The following is a 13,193-nucleotide window of genomic DNA, read 5'->3' as shown; positions in this document are numbered from 1 at the left end:
ATGTTTAAGTTTGATATTAGTCAGCAATTCCTTATCGCCCAGAGAACCATGGATATTTATAAATCAGTTGAATGCTGCTTGAGGAATAGTGCTACAGTTCAATCGAATAGGATCCTCTTTATTTTTGATATAAATGTCTAGATTTGCAACGTTTCTAAGTGCTTGCCAGTGTTGTAGAAGGAACCTTTTTAAGCACTCAAAGGGCCTGTTTACAGAAAGAGACTATTAACATGGTCCTCTTTAAGTTTAATTCATTGCATCTATTCTCTACTTGTATTTGCTTGTGATGTGCTTGTCAACTGTATTTGAATTGTTTGAATTTAGTTCATTGTACATTAGGATACATTGGTTAACATGCATTTTCACTGTGTTGGTTACACTACTTTGTTTTGTCCTCCATCGATTGGAGTGATCTATCTAGCCTTTTATTTTGAATCAGATATAATCTACAAGGTGTTGAAAAGGTGTAAATTACACTTGCCTCAATGTTGTCTTTAATTATTGTTAAGTAATATGGTGTTATTGTAGCGCACAATCTTATGTTTACCTAGTTGTGTTCAAATTACAACTTTGCTTTGAAACTAATATGGCGTATTACTACAGTTTATAGTAAATAAAGACTCATTTTTTTACATTACTACTTTTGTCTGATTTATTCACTTAATTGACCATCAGTAGCATGTTAAGAATGCAACACCACTTGGAATGTTTATCTGCAGTAGCCAAGTGTAGCAGAAGTCCACAAACTTTATTCAGAATTGAGAGAGAGAGAGCGGGCACATGGCCAAAACGATAAACAGAACATTCATGAACCACTGATGAGTTTCCCAATTTCATATCCTGAAAACAAAAAAACGTGCTTGCAACAAGTAGCCTAGTGCCATGCCGTTGTGGAACAAGGCACACATGGTAAACAAGATAACGTTGGAACAGAAGAGAACTGTCAAAACCGAAGTACAATCCAGACATCTGTACTTGTACAGAGGAAGTATTGCAGTAATAGTGGGAGAAATATGTGAAAAAGGACTTCCGGCAGAAAGCGTGAAAATGTGCACCTAGGGGTATTTTTGTGCGCTGAATTCAAAAATTGACGGTCCCAAGCACTTTTCTCTAATTCACTTACCTTAGGGTTAGGAAAAAAAGACCCCCCAAAAATCTTTAAGTAGCATGTGAGGGGTCTATCTAGGGGGTTTTCATGATTCTGAATCCATTCCAAGCATTCGTTTTGCACAAAAACATTCCTTGGGCAAGAAATGGACCCCACAAAACTATGGTTTAGTGATGAGTCATCACTTTTCACAGTTGTGTAGGGTCCATTTTTAGCCCAAGGAATGTTTTTCGTCAAAACAAATTGCTTGCAATGGATTCAGAAACACGAAAACCCCCTAGATAGACCCCTCACATGCTATTTAAAGAAGATTTTTTTGGGGGTCTTTTTTCCCTAGTATGGTAAGTGAATTAGAGCCACCAGATCCCATGGGAAAAGTGCTTGGGACCATCAATTTTTGAATTCGGCGCACAATAATACCCCTAGGTGCAAATTTTCACGCTTTCTGCCGGAAGTGAACACATTAACCTATTTTTGTTACATATTTCTCCCACTATGTGTACATGATAAACAGATATGCACACAAACAATCAAGTGAGAACCTCACAATCAGACTGTACTGAAAATGCTAAAATTTGCCAACATGGAACAGTCCTTTCTTCATAGTTCACCACATTATCCACAGACTTAACAGATTCATCCAGGGTTGGTTTTATAATTTGTCGTACAACGGTGCAGCGTGGAGAAAATGGCCAATCTGCAAGCTCACAGCGCTATTAGTCAGGGAATTTTAATAAAACCCTGGGAATAAATTCCTTACCAAACAATTTCTTCACCAATGTGTTCGTAAAGGTGTCTAGTAACATATCTAACAAAGATTGAAATTCAACATCCCTAGCAAAATGTCTGACAGCTAGGGTAATTCTGGGTCTCATTCACTTACTGTACTATAAGGGGAAAAAAATCACTCCCAAAAATATGCTTTAAGTAGCATGTTAGGGGTCTAACTAGGTGTTTTTAATTATTCTGAATCCATTGCAAGCATTTGTTTTGCACGAAAAACATTCATTGGGCCAAAAACAGACGCAAAAAAACTATGGTTTAGTGATGAGTCATCACTTTTCACAAGGTGTATGGGGTCCATTTTTGGCCCAAGGGATGTTTTTCGTGCAAAACAAATGCTTGCAATGGATTCAGAATAATTAAAAACACCTAGTTAGACCCCTCACATCCCACTTAAAGCATATTTTTGGGAGTGATTTTTTCCCTTACAGTAGTGTATAGTACCTGTAAGTGAATGAGACCCAGAATTACCCTAGCTGGATTTTCCTAGGGAAACTGAATTTCAGTCTTTGTGAGATGTGTTACTAGACACCTTTACAAACACATTGGTGAAGAAATGTTTTGGTAAGGAATTTATTCCAGGACTTTTTAAGATATCCCCGACTATATGTGTAGTGAGCTTTTAGATCACCTATTTTCAGCACACGCCAGAGTATAAATTACACAGACTCTAAAACACTTCTCTGTACACAACATTTTGGCACATTCAGCACTTTACAGGCAATGAATCTGTCCCATCAGTGCTTCTTAATGTCCTTCATAATTTATTCATGAACTATTAAAAGAACACTCAAATGACACAATAGCCATCTTTCAGATGGTTCTCACAACCTTGATATCCTAAAAAATTGCAGTGTGTAACTATTACACAAGTGACTTCTTTTTGATAGAGTCAACGTAAAATGTCATTTTTAAAGATACGCTCAAAGACATTCTCAAAACTGTCTTCAGATGAATTCTTGTTTGAATTTCAGTAGTGGACCTGGGACAGCAATTTGTCAAGTGTCTCAGAAACTTAACGGATTCACGCTGACAATTTGACCAGGAAGGGGAAAAAAAGTAGTTAAAGCCAAGGGATATTTCACTTTCAAAAAAACTTTTGGTCATTTTATCATCTAATCAGGCTTCTGGGAACACCCTGGACAGTTTTTGAATTTCTTCATTCAGTATTTAGATATTTGATATTCATTTCCCCCCATTTTCCCACTTCTAGGACCTTCCTATACAAACCCATTATAACTTCAAACTCCATTTTAACCATGATAGATTCGATGAAAACACCTGTCCTTTTTTCTGGTGACTCCTGACACCCTCCGAATACATGAGCAGGATGTGTTTCTTTGATAACTTTTTTCATTTATTTTTTATAATCTATAATCTTTTAATTTCCCCAAACAATTTATAGAATTTGATGAAAAATCTTATCGAAAAAACACGGCCTGCTCACGTTATTCGGAGGGTGTCAGGAGTCACCTGAAAAAAAGGAAAGCTGTTTTCATCGAATCTATCATGCTTAAAATGGAGTTTGAAGTTATAATGGGTTTGTATAGGAAGGTCCTGGAAGTGGGAAAATGGGGGGAAATTAATATAAAACATCTAAATACTGAATTAAGAAATTCAAGAACTGTCATGGGTGTTCCCAAAAGCCTGATTAGATGATAAAATGACAAAAAGTTTTTTTGAAAGTGAAATATCCCTTTAAGAAGCTTATTACAGCCACTTTCAGCAGGGAGTAGAACGTTTCTTTTGAGGATGAAGGCATAGAACTTTTTGTTTGTTTTTTTAAGAATGAAGATACTGATCAAAATGGTATCTTGTATCTTTGAGATACACTCAATATTCAAAGATTATGCCCGTTTGTATTTTGTTGCAGGATAAAACCAATTGTAATAAAAACTCCAAACTCGGGGGCAGGACCCATTTGTGGGTCGTGGACACATTTCTATGGGTCCCTTAATTATTGGTTTCCTACATTTAGTTTGTCATTATTATTATTTCAAAACAAACATTCCCCAAAAGGCTAAAAAATGCAATGATTCATCAGTAAGTCATTTAATTAATAAACAAAAGAAAAAAATCCACCTGGGTGTGTCACGTGTTTAATGAAGTTGATCAAATGGTTCTTACTCCTATGCCCAAAAGCAGGACCAAAACATTTCCATCGGTCTCATGGAATTTTGGAGCATGTTAGGACCGGTTTCCTTGCTCTGAGACGCTTGATAAATCCAGGCCCAGATGCACAGCAAGTCAAACCTGACACGCCACTGTGGTTCAAGTGGAAAATCGTTTTTTCTTCCCTTTAAAGAAGAACATTTTACTAACTAGCATAAAAATAGAAATTAAATTAATTGGCAGCTAAAACGTTTCGTGTATGAATACTTTTCCGTGCACCTTTCTTACTGGTACTGTATGTACCATTATGAAAGAAAAAAAAACACACACACACACACACACATCCAATAATATTCTTAGAATATAAATCAAACAACAGCATAAAGATCAAACTTATCATTCAACTCAAATAAATTAATTATAGGTCATCAGATTCCTTCCGCGTTCAATTCAAGTGTTTTGTTAATCACTCACAAAACCACGTCATTAGCAGACCTACGTGAACGGTGAAATTATGTGAATTAATATTCACAAAAGCATAATATATTATTTTTCCTAGGTAACGCAATACATACATTTACAAATGTAAGAGGAAGCTCTTCAGAAATGTTTTCAGCTCCGAGGCAGACAATACAGGATAGTTAGGTATAGTTGGGGTGTAGAGAGGGCTCCATATTAACTTGTCAAACTACAGTGGTGTTGTTATCTATGCGATTAGAAACAAAATCGGCCACAACTTCCATTGGCCACAGGGTTCAGTCACAAAAAAGGCCATATTGTTGTTGTCGGGTGGAAAACCTTCTTCATGTCCAAATAACAGTTCCTTTTGTATTTATCATTTCAAAAATGATTTAAAATACTGAACATAGCAGATCTACAAGCACACAACTCCTCGCGGGTGTGAGGCGTTGCGTGCTTGTAGATCTGCTATTTTCACTAGTTTTGTGTGACAGTCTTGTGTGACGAAGCAGGGCATTACTTTATGAAAAAAACATAAAAATGTTAAACTTGGGAGATACGAGGTTTCTGCCCGACAGTAACGATATATTGTATATAAGACGACGTTTGGGGGGTGGGTGAGGGGGGGGGGAATATGCCCCAGACCATTAGGGATGGGACGATAATCGTTATTATCGTGATGAAAAAAAAAACAATCGCAGAGAATTTTAAATTAAAGTGAAATTGTCCTCTGTCGCACACTAGGATGAATTTGCTTTTGTTGAGCTGCAAATTCAGTCCCGCTTAAACCAACACTTAATGGACCTTTAAAGAGTGCATTTGGTAACACTCTTATTTTACTCTACACATATCGATCCACCCAAAAAATAGCAGATTTACAACGCGTAGTGAGCTTGTAGATCAGCTTATTGTTGGCTAACGTTCCCCCTCGAATAGGGATATCGAGGGTTCAAGTGGTTAAGAAAAGTAGTATTTTAGGTTTTAAGCATATTTCGATTATCGCAATGATATTGTTAAGTACAACAATTATTTTTGCCACAATAATAATGCTTCAGGAAAACAAGACCAGTCCAGGTCCTACTGGCATGCGTGGAGGTTTGGAGGGTAGGTAACGGACTACATTAACGGTGGAGTGAACAGTAATTCTCACAAACGCCTTTAGACTAACAGATGAGTTTGACATAAGCCAAACTTGCAAACGTCACTTCTTGAAGCAGCTCCGACTCAAAATGTCTTTTCGGGTAGCAGTCGTGGATTTGCAAATGAAAACAGCTCGGGCCATCAAAGGAGAGTACTTGCACTTGTCTCTCGAGGTTTGTCCGCTTAGAGCCATGCAAAAATCGGTAGCTCCCAAATCTGAGAATGCAGCGCACACGCAGAAGCACCACACAGTCACACTCACACGCGCGCACACACACACACTCAACTTCTTCAGCACACAATTTCAGCAGCAGTGTGGTAGCGTTTATGGGTCGGGATTCTAGCTGAAGCCCTGGTCATATCGCCCTCGGATCATCATGTTCAGTAAAGGCCCCACCTAGAGGAGACAGAAGGATTTATTCAGTATTAGGGCATTTCTTGTCTTTTCTTGAGACGAAACACTTAGAGCAAAGAAATACATCTCATGACTAGGGATGGAGCTCGAAACAATATGGGGTCCGCTACAACCCGATAACAAATGTATTGAGTACCCGGTATCAATAAGCTTTGGGCTTATCAAGCTTGTTATCGAGCATAGCGGCCTATAATGTCATGTTTAAACAATCAAGACTAGAGGCGATCAAGAAAAAATTATTACAGTACTATTCATAATATAAAGCCACTATTACACATATTGCACACTAATGAATGATTGTTTTAATGATATTTAATGATAATATTTGTTACTTTTGTCAATTGTCATCTTCATAGATGGTGGTCAGCCACAAACTCACAGTCACAACAACAGGCCAATAAAAAAAGATACCAGTTATGTTCTGAATTTGTCTCACGTCTTTCCACAAAATATTAGAAAACGCTCAATAGTGGACTGGATAAAAGCCCGGCTCAATAAGAAGGATCGATAAGGTGCTCATTATCGATAAAAGTTAACAAGCTCCATCCCCACTCATGACCCAGTGTTAATTTTGTTGACTAAAAGATTTTCGGCTTTGACAATTTCAGAAGACTAACTAAATGTGTGTCATTCAAAAGACTAAATCATAATTTGCTGTCAAAATTAACACCGTCATGACCGAAATGTTGTTAGGCCAAGTCCCAAACTGCGATTTGTTTCCTCAACAATTGAGTACCTGAGACGAATAACAGTCTAAGTCCGTATTATAGAAGTTTTTAATCTCTTAAAGTCTTAATGCACTCCCCTCTCATTTTGTTGAATTAGATTTTTTTACTTAACTCATATATATTAGGAATTATAAGACATAATACTTATGGAAAGTGGAAAAACAGTATATATCCAGCAGTTTGTGGAACAACAGTCTAAGTCCGTACAAGCAATATTCAGCAGACAAAGGGAGAAAATAACATTAAACAGACAATTAAACAAAATGAGGGGGAGTGCATTAACAATTTAACAGATTAAAATTACTAGTTTGTGGTTTACAGTCTGGTAAATCCAAAAATATATATATTAAAAAAAAATCAAATATGGACTAATGTTCATGGAATACTGTTATTCGTCTCAGGTACTCAATTGGCACAATATGTAAAATGATAATGTTTTGGAGCTCTAAACCTATGTTCCTGGTGCTTTAAATACAGCAGAAATCGCAGATTGAGGCTTTTATGAAATATCCCAGACCATTTAGGGTTTATAAGGAAGATGCTTCCGAAAACATATTCTATTTCTAGTTTGCCCAATTCTCTATCTCTATCATTACAGTTGGACTCTGTCTCTGACTCCACCAGCCACATGGGTTAGGGCAGGGGTCTTCAGCGTTTTCAGACCAAGGACCCCTTAGTTGAGAGAGATGAAGCAGGGACCCCCACTACATATTGTATAAAATTGTGTTGCAGATTAAAAATGTTCATAGATTTCTTAGACAGCTTAGACTTGTTTGACAGCACTGTCATCATGTTGGAGTAATGTGTATTTTCTAGGGGTGCAGGAAAAAAATCGATTTGAATTCGAGTGTGTTTGTAAAAGTTAAAAGAATGTGTGCAAGTGTTGTGAAATGAGTGTATGTGCCCTTTAAGAGGAATGCTGGGAGACGCGGGAGGTGTGGATAGTAGAGGGAGGAAGTAGTTGATCTCTGACCTGTGTAGTGTTTGATGTGGGAAGAGAAGCAGTGTTTGATGTTCACGATACTGAAGAAGTTATAATAAACAAACTTTGCCTGATTAAAAGTGACTGTTAATTCACCACTGTGCAACGGGAAAATAGTTACACGTTGGGTTGTACCCCAAAGTTAATAACGGATTACGGATTAAGTGTTATAGTGTTAACTTCGGCCGTGGAATTGAATGGAATTCAGTTCCCCTGTGTCTGCCGGTTTTGAGAGGTCCGGAGGCGAAGACAGGAAAGGTTACACAAGTATGAATAAATCAGACATGTTGTCTTGGATTTACCTTTGTGTGTTTACATTATTGCAGTTGATAAAACCTTTACAATTGTAAAAGCTACGTAAATGTACTCTGCTTTCATGCCAGCAGACTGGAGTAGATCCTGATATATGAATGGAATAGAGAATCGTTTTGAACAGAGAATTGTTTTGAATAGAGAATTGTTTTTAAATCGGAAAATGATCGTTTCTGAATTCGAATCGTATGGATTTGAAAGAATCGAAAATAATCGTGAATCGTGACCCCAAGAATCGATTCTGAATCGAACCGTGGGATACCCAAAGATTCGCAGCCCTAGTATTTTCAGACATTTAACCACTTGAACCGTCAAATACTTAGTCTGCTCTTCTTTTCCCTCTACAAGCCTCTTTGCCAAAAATAGCCGATCTACAAGCTTACAACGCCTCGCAGCGCGAGGCGTTGTAAGCTTGTAGATCTGCTATTTTTGGCACACAAAGATTTGGTGGCCCCCCCCTTGCGGTGCGACCCGCAGTGAGCTTGTAGGTTGGCTGTTTCCGGTACAAATCATCCACAGAGAAAAGACACGTGTGAGATCTCGAATCCGTGCACACTGAAAAAGCCGTAAAACAAAGCTACACGCTGTCCTTTCTTTCACGGTTGTTTCACACACACTACGCTGCGTGTCATTCCTTGGCACTAAATCAGGTAGGCCATAAATATTCCCAGTAATTGGGTTACTGAGAGGGTCAGTATACCGGTGGGATTCCTAAACGGACGTCCTAGAATGTGGAGCAGCTTCAGAATGTGGCGTGACGTCCCAGAAACAACTGCAGTGGCAGAGAGAGGGGCGACACTAACTGTATGTTCCACTTCTGAAAACAGCACGCCCAAGAAGACACACTGCGTCTGTGCTTATATTTGCCCGTTGCTGCTCAGCAATAGGGATGGGACATAGGGCTGTCACAATTATTACATAATCGTCTAATCGTGATTTTCTTTTACATAATCGTGATTATTTTTCATAATCGTCATAATCGTTTCCATGTCAAAAATAGTGGAAATAGCAGATTTACAAGCAATCGGCTATTTCCACTATCAATGTTCTTTTTTAAGTATAAAGTTGTCAAATATGTCAGTAATTTCTTTGTATATTTAGGTTATGTGTCATATCTACCATGTGCAACTTAAAAGCCAAACAGAAATGTGATCGTCAATGACAAAAACACAATTCATTATTTTAGTGACAAATAATCGTCATGTAAAATGTCATAATCGTGACAGCCCTAATGGGACAATATAAGAAATTCATGTCACGATTACCGTGACCAAAGAAATTTGCGAGTTACGATATTTGTAGATCTACAAGCTCACAACGCGTTGTGTGAGCTTGTAGATCGGCTATTTTTTTTTTGGCAAAGCGATTTGGTAGAGAGTAAAAAAAAAGTTATTTCCAGGTCTGTTTTACCGATTACAGAGGGTTTAAGTGGTACCGGATATGCAGCTCGGCAAATAAAAGGTGAATTGATCCCAGTGCATGACGGAGGATAATTACACGATACATTTAAATCTCCACAGTACGATTAGTGTGTGTGTGTGTGTCACGATAAGTAAGGGATAACGTCTGGCTGAGCGGTCGTTATCGAGAAATAAAATCCTGACTGTCGGGATGACGGGATCCCACTTATTAGACGGCTACTCATTAAAATTAATAATTTGACTCAAAACTAAAAACCTTGGAAAACAAGGAAGTGTTGGTCAAATAGAATCCATTTTCTGTTACTGCATTTTCTATTTCACCCTTCAGATATTTTTAAAAACACTGACATGAGAGCAAATGACAATCTGTGTTTGTTTACATGGCTCTCATGTTGGATACGGCACAAAATTCACGCAGTGCAGCCCGAGTGCAGCAGGTGCTCTGAGCCTTTGATTAGACAACGGTCTGTTTTAGAGCGGATCGGTTATTTCAGCGATAGACCAATCAGAATCAAGCATTCAACCAAGCCGTGTAATAAACGATAATAACGATTATCGACCGTCCCATCCCTACTCAGCAAGCGAACTGACCAAACAACAAACAAACAAGGCAAAGTTCTTGTGGTCTTACTTCATGTGCGTCTCCCAGTGCCTCTCCCAGCATCTTCTCAATGTTCCGCATGATGGCGACCTTCTGATGAGATCGGAGAGGGTACTCTATCCTCTTGGGCGTGGGTGCACCCTGTGAACACAGCAGTACCATGATATACATTACACGCGTGTTTACAAAAACACAAAATAGCTACCTGGTAAAGGACATTTAACCACCTAAGCCCCATGTATATCTCTGCTGTCGGGCCGAAACCTCCCAACTCCAAAATGGTCATTTTCGGGAAAATGAGCTCAAGTGGAGTTAGGAGGTTTTGACCGAAGGGCTTTTTACAACTTTTCATTGGTTCAATATTATTTTAACCAACAATAGCCCTGATTTATGAAAAAAAAGAGAGGGCCAATCGGTTGGAGTTAGCTGGTCTGGCAGAAAGTGTGGAGTTAGGAGGTTTTTTCCCAAGCACTTTTTACTACTCTCCATTGGTTCAACATTATTTTAACCAACAATAGCCCTGATTTATGCCAAAATATCAAAAACCTCAAAAAAGGAGTTAAGAGGCCAGACAGTGACGAATATACGACGAATAGCAAAAATAGACGGGCTGCATTTAAAGCAATTTATTTCACTTTCACTCATACAAACAGAGGTAACCATGCAAGGCACCAACCTGCTCACCGGGAGCAGTTAGTGGTTCGGTGTCTGGCTCAAGGACACTTTGGACACACAGTCAGAAGGAGTCAGAGATCAAACCGAAAACCTCTTGACTCCAAGATGGCCACGCTGCCTCCTCACTCTACAAGCTCACGGCATGTTGCGACATGTTGGGAGCTTGTAGATCTGGCGTTTTCGGTATTATGGGATATTTTTGAAAATGTTTGCCTACGGAGACATGCCAAAAGTAGGGAAACCGGATTGAAAGTTGTTAGTGGACCATATGGGCATCAATAGATGTCAATGTCCTTTCGCAGCTTTGATCATACATGGGAACTTCTTGTGAGTTAGTAGATCACAGAATAGGGAATCAGGGACGCTGGGGTTCATGTGGTTATGGCCAAGACAATATTCAAAAGAGTGAAGTAACAGCGTTCATACCTTGTACCAGAAGTTTACAGTGATGGTTACTCCACCATTCAACAGCGACTCGATGTGATGCCACCTGAACAAAAACAAAGAACATTTATTCAAGTTTGACCCCTCATATGCTACTTAAAGCAGTTTAATGTTTGCTTTTTTCCCCCTGTAATGTAAAGTTAATGTGACACCGACTCTAGCGGCTGATAACATCAATTAAGCTGGGTCTCAGAAAGGGTATCATTACCAAAATGTAAACTAAAGACATGTACAAAGTCAAAAATGTAAAAAACGTACGGTCACCTTGGGTGGTACCAATTTGTGAAGATATCAGAATTAGCCCCTGGCCTATTTTGTAGTAAATTATGTTGGAGTGACAATAATGCGCTCTAATGGTGACAGGACCAAAGCCTTCTTCCGCGTTTAAACAGTGCTAAAAAGGAAAGCAGAGTGACCGCCTGCCCGATGCGAGTATGTTGTCACGAGTCACGGCTCGATTGCACCACTCATGTCAGCAGCCCAGAGTGCACAGGTGAAGCCGACGAGTTGGAAAGGTGACAGAACGGTGACGCCACGGTGGCCACAGCAGCAGGGGAGGCAGGTATAAGCGTTGGACAAACTGCTGGACCTCATGTCTCCCTCCACTGAGTGACAACAGGGAGGCGTGAGGTGTGGCGGAGAAAACCATTTACACCCACAGCCATCTCGCCCCGCCCGCTAACTAAGCCACGCAGTGAAGCATGCTGGGTAAGGCAGACAGAGACAGATTCGGTTGACTGACTCTGTGGCTCATCAGGAGGCAGTTCACACTGACTCACACCAACACCAAGTTCAAACACTGTAGCCTCGTTATAGCATATAGCTAGTAGGGCATTCACCAAATATTCGAATATCAAAGTCACTATTCAACATTGTTCACCGAAGTCGAATATTCGCTTTTTCTTTTTTTTTTTTATATATATTGTTTTCTCTTTACAAAATACTGTATATAGTTTATAAAGCTTGGCTAGATAGGAAGCCATAAGAATGAGTTGCCAATGCCCCTTGGTGGATGAATTTGTTAAGGCTCTATACCAGGGGTGGGGCGTTGTGAGCATGTAGATCGGCTATTTTCACAATGTTCAGCTCGTGCTGACTTAATATTTGACAGTTTGGCCAGTCCTGTCGAATATTCGACTATTCGAATACTTTGAGGTCGAATAATTCAAATACTAAAAATCACTATTCGTGAATGCCCTAGTTCACACCGACTCACACGAACACCAAGTTCAAACACGGTAGCCTCGTTATAGCATATAGCTAGAGATGCTCCGATTGCAATTTTTGGGGGCCGATACAGATCACCGATAAACTGGAATCAGTATCTGCCGATACCGATATTCCAGATCACAGCGACGAATCCATAAATGCTTCTAGATCGACAAAGCCGATCGAGGCAAAGCCGATACCGATCAAAGCCGATAGAGGCATTATCGTCCGATCGCGATCACTCACCGATCAATCGGCACATCTCTACATATAGCGGCATCTAAGTCAAGATTAAGGTCATTGGCTCTCATTTCAAGGATACCCAGTTTGGGGGCCACGGACCCCATAACTCTGTTTGGTTCCGTTTGTACACTCTCAGAGTTACCGACTGGTATTGATAGGTTGGTTCCAAACGATCAATCATTTGATCCCATGAGAACCGTCGACTTGAGGTATTACTAAGGTTAAAGTCGCTACCACTACATGAATTAGTTATAACTCTGTAATGTTAACAACTAAATATGTATAGAAGTCCTTGAGGAGCTCTAACGTCTACTCACAATCATGGCAGACGGATTTTGACTTCATCAACAGATTGAATGTAACAAACGACCCCATCCTTGCCAATGCACTTTGCGAGACAGATTGCAGCACATCGATTGGATGTTCATGATGATGCTGACAATTTATACGAAATCCACCACATGGAGGGTAGTGCACAGGTTTGTGCTTCAGACGGCCTGTGCGAGTGCATCAGCGATTTAATCTATCTTGACTCATTGTCGAGTGAGTGAGTTAAAGGGA

The 13,193-nt window shown here is 39.5% G+C and overlaps 1 protein-coding gene across 1 annotated transcript in view; it reads right to left on the bottom strand.

The window, feature by feature from the left end:
• Positions 1–5,942: 5,942 nt before the first annotated feature.
• The window catches only part of hif1an (hypoxia inducible factor 1 subunit alpha inhibitor), a gene marked incomplete at its 3' end in the record, with an annotated part of 32,012 nt that continues 24,761 nt past the window's right edge, over positions 5,943–13,193 (bottom strand). The window contains exons 6-8 of the mRNA XM_080739705.1: positions 11,163–11,226; positions 10,092–10,202; positions 5,943–5,999 (exon numbers count right to left, since the gene is read on the bottom strand). Coding sequence (XP_080595831.1) covers positions 5,943–5,999; positions 10,092–10,202; positions 11,163–11,226 — 232 coding nt within the window. The remainder of the gene's footprint in view (positions 6,000–10,091; positions 10,203–11,162; positions 11,227–13,193) is intronic.

The sequence above is a fragment of the Nannobrachium achirus genome (assembly GCF_963921795.1).
Source record: "Nannobrachium achirus genome assembly, chromosome: 13".
NCBI lineage: Eukaryota > Metazoa > Chordata > Actinopteri > Myctophiformes > Myctophidae > Nannobrachium > Nannobrachium achirus.
Note: the sequence above shows the minus strand (reverse complement) of the source record. Positions and strands in the feature narration are given on the sequence as shown.